General features: G+C 33.2%; 2 protein-coding genes across 4 annotated transcripts in view; one reads left to right on the top strand and one right to left on the bottom strand.

Moving 5' to 3' along the window:
- Positions 1 to 3080, top strand: part of Gnmt (Glycine N-methyltransferase) — an 11681-nt gene extending 8601 nt beyond the window's left edge. For all 3 annotated transcript variants that reach the window (XM_043018232.2, XM_043018233.2, XM_086530456.1), the window contains exons 4-7: positions 181 to 310; positions 540 to 660; positions 861 to 1018; positions 1152 to 3080. In XM_043018232.2, coding sequence (XP_042874166.1) covers positions 181 to 310; positions 540 to 660; positions 861 to 1018; positions 1152 to 1317 — 575 coding nt within the window. In that variant the 3' untranslated portion in view covers positions 1318 to 3080. The remainder of the gene's footprint in view (positions 1 to 180; positions 311 to 539; positions 661 to 860; positions 1019 to 1151) is intronic.
- Positions 3069 to 10000, bottom strand: part of Suv3 (Suv3 RNA helicase) — a 9250-nt gene continuing 2318 nt past the window's right edge. Inside the window, exons 7-17 of the mRNA XM_043018230.2 lie at positions 9218 to 9329; positions 8947 to 9116; positions 8503 to 8671; positions 7341 to 7446; positions 6879 to 7020; positions 6266 to 6424; positions 5959 to 6138; positions 5570 to 5718; positions 5266 to 5459; positions 4257 to 4423; positions 3069 to 3414 (exon numbers count right to left, since the gene is read on the bottom strand). Of these exons, the coding sequence (XP_042874164.2) occupies positions 3355 to 3414; positions 4257 to 4423; positions 5266 to 5459; positions 5570 to 5718; positions 5959 to 6138; positions 6266 to 6424; positions 6879 to 7020; positions 7341 to 7446; positions 8503 to 8671; positions 8947 to 9116; positions 9218 to 9329 (1608 nt within the window). The 3' untranslated portion in view covers positions 3069 to 3354. The remainder of the gene's footprint in view (positions 3415 to 4256; positions 4424 to 5265; positions 5460 to 5569; positions 5719 to 5958; positions 6139 to 6265; positions 6425 to 6878; positions 7021 to 7340; positions 7447 to 8502; positions 8672 to 8946; positions 9117 to 9217; positions 9330 to 10000) is intronic.

The raw sequence follows: 10000 nt of genomic DNA, 5'->3' as shown, positions 1-10000 counted from the left end.
GATGTTTATGGTATGTATTTTCACCATAATTATTATAATGTGAAAAAGATGTCTACTCCCTTTGTAAATAATGTAATTTTGTGCTATAATAAAGGATTCTATGTATGTTATTCACCAAGCACTGTCACACTTTCTTTATTTTGATGTAAATATGCTTTAATTCCTTTGTTTCTTTTTCAGTTATTGAAGAAGCAAATTGGTTAACCCTGGTAGATGACATTGAAGGCATTGGTACGTTTGATGCTGTGGTTTGTCTGGGAAATTCCTTTGCCCATCTTCCAGACATGGCGGGAGATCAGTCTGAGCACAAGTAAGTCTTGATTTCCTATATAGAATTATAGAATAAAGAAAAAATAATTGATATTAAAACTAAGTTGTCTGAGGTATTAATAAGTCTTGTATGTCTATAAATGATGTATATATTTTCTTATGGAATATAAGAAAAATAATTGAGTATATAATCTAAGCTTTCTGAGGATTTATTTTTTGTGTTGAATTCGCCTTTATATTTTATACGCTTTTTTCATATCGTTTTACAGGCTAGCCATAAGCAACTTTGCACAGATGGTGAAACCAGGGGGAATACTTGTCATTGATCATCGCAACTATGATCATATTATTGACACTGGCTCAGCACCAACACACAATATATATTATAATGTAAGGAGTAGTTATTAATTTCTACATATAAAGGTGTTTTAAGCAATATACAAATGAGATCAAATTGCTATGTAAAATTCTTGTAGATTGTTGAAATCTTGTTTGCAAAAAAAGATCTAATGTCAAAATTTACATTTTGTAGAATATAAATGAGAAACTTACTAAACATCCTCATTGGTTTTCATTGTTATATATTCCAGAGTGAACACGTCCAGGATATCAAGACTTCTGTTTTGTATGTAAATGGAAGAGCCTCACTTGTAACCCTTGATTATGTGATGGATGTTAGTGATGCTAAGAGGTGTGAAACAGATTCAGAAATTGCCAAGAAAGGCAGAGTAGAGGGACAGACCAGGAGGTAAATTTCACCTTTAAACACTCAGACATACTTTAGTTTTTACTTGAACCATATTGTGTGATAAGTATTAGTCCAGATATTTGTAAACAATGACTATTATTTTCTACTTATGTAAAATCTTCTTTTCCAACAGTAATTTCCGCTTGTCATACTATCCTCACCGAGTTGCCCGCTTCAAGGAGGTTCTCTTGGAAGGTTTTGGTGAGGGAGCAAAACACCAAGTCTATGGAGATTTCAAGCCCATCGGAGAAGTAGAGGACCCAGCCTTCTACATTCACATTATTGCTAAAAAGTCCTAAAATACAAAAATGTCCTCTGTCCCTGTTGAAATGGTTGTGAATGTTCTCTTGGGACTGCAAAGGCAATCATTCCCTGGAACCTTGGCTGTGGGCTTAACTGTTAAGTATTCTTATGGCTTTGTATTAATTATGAAATTATTGATTGGTAATTATTCTGTCATACAAATGTATGATCTAGTCACTAATTGAATGCTTATGTTTGGTTGTTGTTCAACATAATGAAATCAGTGAGATCAAAGTGAGTTCATAATTCTTATGATGAAGATCACAAAGAGATCATATTCTCCTGATTACTGCTGTGTCTGCAATATTGTGTACTCATGTGTCACATGCTTTACTTTTAGTGTTCTTGCATATGAAGAATACTCATGAGGGACTTCACATATTTAAGATTTTGTGTGGAATTAAAGAACATGTTAGGACTTTGCTAAGTAATGTAAAACATCACATTTAAAAATAAGCATAAACTGATTGTATTTTGAAGTGACACTATTGTGATGTGCATTTCCATGTCATAGTTGCTATGATCACTTGACCATGACAGTGTCTTAGCAGTCAGCATGCTCTATCTAATAGTGCGAAGTTGATTCAGTATCCTATTCTCTGTTATATTAATGGGAGTCTAGGAACCAAAGTGCCTCAGTTGTGTCAGGAATTTGATGCGAGTTTCTGTCATAATAGGGATGGAAGATATAGTTTTTATTTATTAATTTAATTATTTATAGTTTCATGTGGTAAAAGCATAACCACTATTAACCTTCTCTTATTTTTGGTAAAACAAATTCCTTGGTATTATTAACTTGGTTAATATTTGCAATAGGACACTGAAAATAACTGTAATACCAACAACTTCAATTTAAATATGTGTTGTTATTACAGAGTGTATATATATATATATATATATATATATATATATATATATATATGTATATATATGAATATATAAATTATATATATATATATATATATATATATATATATATATATATGTATATATGAATAAATGAATTAATAATAAACAAACAAAATATGCATACATATAGGTACATATTATATATACAGAAATGTTATTAGTATATATTTTTTTTTTATTATATTAGATTCAAACAATACTGTGTTCATTGTTTTGGAATTTTGTGGTATGTTAAAATGCATTTTTTAAGGCCTTAAGTTTTGAGATGTGCAAATGCTCATTCACATATTTGTGTTAATAATTCAAAAGTATTGTTTAATTTTTTTTAGTAGTTAACAGTTCAAGTTGTATTTTTGTATATTGTAAAATAGCAATTATTGGCAAGAGACTGTGGCACACCTGATCTCTCTTTACTGAAGATATAATCCTTTGTTTTTGCTGGCCTAGGAACCAGTGTGGAGAAATCCTTTATAATGGCATCGTTTTATTGGTGTCTTCATAATTCTTCAAGGCTTGAAGCAAATGATCCAGATTTTACTGGATATTATACTTTTAGTGTTTGATATTGATGTACAGTGATTGGAAGTGGGTTGTGTGAGTGTAGCATTTTCCCCCCCTAAGGTTAAAAGTATTAACCTTTAAGTAATTATGCTTTTAACTGTTCATTACATGAACTTTTAAGAATTTCTGTTATGTTCATAGTTTAGAGGAATATATATATTATTTCATCTGTCTCTAAGGTGGTAAAGGCTGTATTGATATGCAGAAACTTTTTATTTTTTATCTGTATAATGGTCAACATTCCATGATTTTGTAGGGTTCTATAAACAAAATAAAATTGTTTACAAAATATGTGTTTATTTACCAAACAAGAACTCACGCTTACAAAGAATAGCTGTCTTTTATCACATATATTCATATTTACAAATACTGAAAGTTCTAACAATATTCATAACAGTTGTTAAATTCAAATCTCTGACTATATAAGTTGACTACTTCTGCAAGTTTAAGCAGACACCAAATTCTGTTAATTTTTTTTCCAAAACCTGTTTGATTTTTTCAAAATGTATCTTGTCAATGACAGAATCATATCACAAATACAAATACTATACTCATAAACTTTCTTATCGCCTCCTTTTCCTTGGTGATTTTGGCTTGGTTGGAGGATCTTCGTCATCATAATTCTGAAAGGAAAAAAAAAAAATGTCAAGCTCAACCTATTAACTCTATGACGATGGTGCCTCACAACCGTGTGACAGCTAAATTCCCGATGCTGGGGCATCATGCCAGTGTGATGCTTCCAATGCAATATTGCAATGGCCCGGTGTAGGGGTTTTCGCCCCATCGGGAAAGGGTTAACATCATAAAGCATGTTTTCACAAGTAATTTTGTACATATGGAGGTCAAATGAACAAATAGTCCCTTGGAAACACTGTTACCATCAAAAGCATTAGAAATCAATTGAAGACATACATATCAAAAGATACTTCTACAACCTCAAAAATGGATTGTTTCATCTAATGCAATTTTTTTTCACTATATTTCATTCCATTGTGCTACATGAGTGATATCATTTTTCTTGCTGCAAAAATCATCTAAAACTTAACCCATTCCCGACGGCTGAATCTGTCAAATGCCGGAGCGATGGGGCGTCGAGTTATATTAGGCCTAAAAAATCAATTGAATGGGTGGCCGCCCGGCAACCGGCGGGCAACTGGCGCTTTTGAATGCTGTAACACACTGCTGTACCCACCCGTCTGTGTTTTATATTAAAATTGTTAATCATTATTTCCAATGGATTTTAGGTTTGAACAAATGAGCACAGAAGAGACAAGAAAATATGAATAATATTCATAAACAATATAATATCTACTCTACTTAAAAAAAAATTATCACCACATATACATAACCCATACATGCACACAGAAAGTACATGCAAAGATTTATATACAACGAGACTTTTCATCCTACTCTGCAGTTTTATGACATAGCTACTGCTTTATCTAATGCTTTTAGAATTCCTTACATTTTGCTGCCATTCTCGCTGTAGTTCTGCCAGCATCTTAGGAGAGAGAAGACCCTGCGCTAAAAGTCTTTCTGTAAGTCGCCCACGACCAACTGCACCTTTTTCTGGTCTTCCTGGTCTTCCAGACTTGAGTACTTGAGAGCCCCTTGGTATATCTAGACTTTGATCTGAAATATGAAAAAAATATAAACATTTTTTTTCTCTTACTGGGGGGGGGGGGATGTGTAGACATTTCTGTTTAATATGGACAAATTCCTTTGTTTTGTTTTTTAATCTGTAATGTAAATTGATATTTAAATTCCAATGATAAATAAACATCAGTTCAGGTGAAAAGTAGCAACACAGTTCATACCACACTGGGCGATTGCCAGCAAATTCCTAAATACAAAATATCCTAGTTATGAAAAGCATACATAAAAGGATAACTGCACACATACTTACTTCCTATCGATTACAAACAATGCCATACTAGAATCACTATAGAATGCTTCTGATCTCTAATTACACTTTCCTTATAATGTATCACAATTTTATAATGATGGAATGGCTATATATATATATATATATATAATATAATATATATATATATATATATATATATATATATATATATATATATATATATATATATATATATATATATATATATATATATATATATATATATATATATTGTATAGATGCATCACAATTCTTTTATTATGATATCAACATTAACCGTCTGGTTGCTCAGTGGACAGCGCATCGCCCTCACATCCCCCTGGTCGGCAGATTGAGCCCCATCCAAGCTCATGAGTTTCTACTGTCGTTGGGCACTACATTGGGTAAGGACCAAACTCAGATCGAGTCAACACTTGTTGGCACACTCTCTCAGAAGTTAGCACACGCAGACACAGGCAGGCTTGCCTCATTGCATAAAAGCCAGGCATAGCATCTACTCTGCAAATCTTGCTTATCCTTATCCTTATATCACTATGATAACATACATAATATCTATAAATCTTAGTACCTCTGTAGTTATGCCTCTTCCTTTGGTCCATTATAAAGTTTTCTTCATTATCAGCTGCAGTGTTAGAAGTCCGGGTATCTGAGTTCTTGAGCAGTCTTGTAATTTGAGCAACACCAGCTTCAATCATTCCATCTAACTCAGTCTGGAGATCTCGCACCATTTCCCCATCAGGAAACATATCTTGAAAACGGTAACTGGGGACAAGAGAACATGAAATAGAATATTTGCATACTGGCTATCATCTTTATTCTTTTAACTTAGCTTATGATGTGCTATTCACAAAATGAATAAAATATATTCTTACCTAAGCCACAAATAGAGATCAAAGACGTCAAATACTTCTTCTAGATGTACAAGATCTAATATAGTGTTGGGTATTGAGAAAGGCCATTTGACCTGATGACACAGCCAGTCCAAAGTTGCAGGTTCACTTTGTGAGAACTGGCGTGCAAACTGAAAAGATGCACGAAATATATATTGAAATTACCACTGAGAAACTACATGTATCCACTCATTATATAACAAAGTTTATCTTGAATATACAACAATCAGTATGGTAGCTGCAAGTTGAGAGAAAAAATATAAATAAAAAATTACACATGAAAATAAACACATGCTTCCATTTGAGTAACTTCCAAAATACATCATCATTGGCCTTATAAAATCCAAAACCAAACTCTGACCATCCAATACCTTTAGGAACATAGCACAAACAAAAGGCATCTTTCGGTTGATAGGAGCACAACAGAAGACATATCTGGATCTGAGCTGAAGGGGGATGTGCTGTATGAGATCTGCCAGGAACTTAAAATCATCCATGATGCACATGAAATAGAGGGAGGAGTCCACTGTGCAAAGGCTCACAAAGATATCCTGTCAAAAAGAAAGATAAAGACTTGATAAAACACAGTCACTTGTTCTGAGAGGAAATCAACAACAGATAGTTACTCCTAAGCAAGACTATTCTTAATTATAACATAGTAAACAATATTCAACTTACAATGAGGTTTGACAAAGTGTAGCTAGGCAAATGGAATGCAAACAGCTCAATCTGATCAGCTGTTGGGTGAAGTCCAGCCTGTTCTATGTCATCAGGTGTGCAGGATAACAGTCGCCTCAAGGTAGAGAGGTCCTCAGACTTCATGGTTGTGACATATCCCTGTGTGAGTAGGTAATAATGAGAAAACCCTGAAAAATCATATCTAAAAAATGGGAAGATATATCTGCCAAGTATATCATTAATAATGACATTACTTTAAGTAGAGACTTAGTTCCAGAAGTTAAACAAATTGAATACATACATTTTTTGTTTTATTCTGAAGCTATTATAAAGTTTTATATATCATCCATAAATGTGTAAACCCATCCTACTACAGTGATGTTATTTGACAAAATCTTTACATTTTTATAAATACTGAATAGCTAGGAAGGGCCTGAGTTCCAAACTTACAAGTAGCACTGTATAGTGTTACCCTTGTGCTGATGGTGGACAGTTTCAGAGGCAGCTTTGCTTTTACATGCAATATAAGTATCTAAAATTATGTAATAGAGTTATGTTATGTCAGCTGATTTGAAGCTTATTACAAATCCCTTTCCTCTCTTTCAGTACTTACATGTTCCCACTGAGTTCCATATCTGCCTGCACGTCCAGCAATTTGCAAGGCTGATGAAACACTCAACGTTTCCATCTCCTTTTCTCCCTTTTCATTTATGTTTGGCTTGATGAGAGAATAGAAAATGACTCGTCGAATGCTCCTGTTGAAATAGAGATGATGCTCTTGGTATCATTCTTGTTGCGGAGAACACACTTATGGAATAGTAGTGGGGATATCTCAGATCTATTTTTCTTCATATTAACAACAGTTCTAATCAAGCAGTATTTGGGTGCACATTAAAGCATAAAATTCTAAATAACTACTATCTTTATAATAAAATAAAGATATTCAAAACTGATCTGCCTAAAGAACAATATTCACACATAAAAGACTAAAATTTTGTCATAATATCAAATCAAAATCAGTATTAATTAATTTAAATAAATACATTTTGTTAAAACAAAACTTTTCAATACTTACAAATTAATTCCCATTCCAATGGCATCTGTGGCAACAAGAATTTTACATGGGTGTTTTGGGTCGTTAAACTTATAAGCCTGAGCCAATTTTGTTCCAGGTGGAAGGCCTGAAATAAATATAATAAACCAAATATCAGAAATGACCATAATTATCCCTCTTTTCTTCTTCCATACACTGAAGCCAATCTGCAAACCTTCATTGCTGTTTACATTAAACAAATAATGAGTATATGAGTATGTGTGTGAGGGGGGAGGGGTATGAAAGAGTTTAAGCTGGTCACAGCAGCTGACACATTACTTTAGTCTAGGTGTGGCTGATATATTACATTTTACATTTTCCTACACTCAAGTGTTTAGTTAACCCCTTCGAACCAAGGACGCGTATACTGCGTCCTCACAGCGCTCGTGAAAAACCCGAGGACGCGCATACTGCGTCATGGCTGAGTTCTGGTGGAATTGAGTTTTCTTTCTTCCGGATACTGTACGAGATCTTTCAGAATAGAGGTCGGATATGATACGATGGATTACTTGACTTTCATTATTATTACATAAGAGTGGGATTCGCTTATACCAGGGGAGCCACCGATGCACCCTGCTAGCAAATTTATTTATTATTTATTTATCGAACATTATGTAAAAATATAAAACTTATTATGATTAGTTTACCATACTATTTCAATCGTTTTCTTTGGTCATCTGAGTGAGGCCTCCCACCAAGGTCATTCTTTCCATCTTCCTCCCAGCCCATGTAAATAACTTGTCACATGCACATGGGGGAAGAGGTTAACTATGCATATTTTGATAAATAACACATGATGATTATGTTGAGGTTTTGGCTTAAAATATATAGAGGTTTTGGCTTAAAACTTGTCATATTCAATAGCGACGTTTAAAATTTGGCGCGTGCCGGAAGCTCGGATGCAGAGTGGAGGGCGTTTTCTACTGCCCGTAGTGAAGGGGTTAAGAGAAAACACGGTCTTTCTTTTAGGTAGATCAAAATACTTATAGTATGACAGTAACATCCCTTTATCAATTCAAGTATACATTTAATGGCATTAACTAATGGATATTCACTAAATATGTATCAAATTATTATGCAAATATTCAACAATTAATAAAAAGAATTTCATCTTCCTCCTACAAAACAGAAAGCCAATACACACCTCCATAAATGACTGCAACTTCATGGCCTCTACGTTCAATCTCACGCGATACATGATGAATGTCTCTCTTGCTAAAACACACTATGCAGTCTCCTGGGTGTACATTGTCTAGTGTTTGCAGAGCTGAGTTCTCTATTGATAAGTCTGTCAACCTTTTATATCTTCTGACCTACAACAAAAATAACAATATAATTATTAGTGCTATTACATCAAAAATATAATCTATACATATAAATGTATTGCAAGATTTTTTTTTGTGATCATGTAGTAACTAAATCTATTGATTTAGTATAATCTTCTCCTATCAAATATTAATCCATATCGTACATGAACATTAACATGTGACTGAGTTGTTCTCTAAATTACCTCTTCTTGGTCTGTTTCTGGGACAATAATAAACAATAAACATCTACTCTAATCTACCTTAATCTACTTTAATCTAACCTCAACTTCCTCGCCTGTGAGAAGAGCCAGTTCCTGTACAAGGGGAATAGCGGACGCCTCACCACACACGTGCAGTTCTCTTCCACATAAGCCTAAGAAAGCGCGTGTCCAAGCCCATCCTCTCTGGGGGTCTTTTATCATCTGGATTTCATCAATCACAGCAACATCATCTGCGAAATGCAAGGTTTTAATATAAATGTTTAAATTTTTTAGTGAACAGACTCTTACAGCGACAAAATCAATAACATCAACTCCAACAACAACTACTTACACATGGTCGAGACAGATGTCATTTCTACTGTACAAGCAACATGATTTGCAGATGATCCTTCAGCACTTCCAAATCTTCTCTCTTCTCCAGTGACCAAATCACAAGGAGTTCCCTGGAATATTACCAACCTATCTTCATAAGATATCCCAATACAGGAGGTATAGCATAACAAAAATAACTTTTTATGTATCTTAACATAGAATATCATAAAAAAAAAAAAATAAATAAAATAAAAAATAAAAAATAATATATATATATATATATATATATATATATATATATATATATATATATATATATATATATATATATATATATATATATGATACATGAATTGCCATGAATATCATTATACATCATTAAAGATTCTACATACCAATTCCTTTACCAAAATTGGGTATTATGTGCATTTTCATCAAAACATAAAAAGGACAGAAATACATTTGTGTGACTAAAAACAAGTTTGCTTCCTGCTTAACAATGCATAAAGCTCCTTGACATATCAAATTATCACATTAAACTTTAATATGGTGCACAACCATATTGCCTCATGATGACAAGTAAACCATTATTACTCAATAATTTTACATTAAACTTATCACTTAAGAGCTATAATTGAGAGTTCTTCAAATAATGTAGTATACTGATATTTGTTTTACACTATCTCTTGAACAGTTAAACAGTAACTGTTCATTACAAGCAAGTGTCCATTATTTTCTAGTGACACCTCACTTACTGGTCAGTCTTGTCACATTTTAAGTCAAATGCCTTCAATGCCATTCT

This window comes from Penaeus japonicus, unplaced genomic scaffold, assembly GCF_977035675.1.
Source record: "Penaeus japonicus unplaced genomic scaffold, GWHDUDI00000001_assembly GWHDUDI00000033, whole genome shotgun sequence".
NCBI classification, from domain to species: Eukaryota; Metazoa; Arthropoda; class Malacostraca; order Decapoda; family Penaeidae; genus Penaeus; species Penaeus japonicus.
This window is presented reverse-complemented; position numbering and strand designations above follow the sequence as displayed.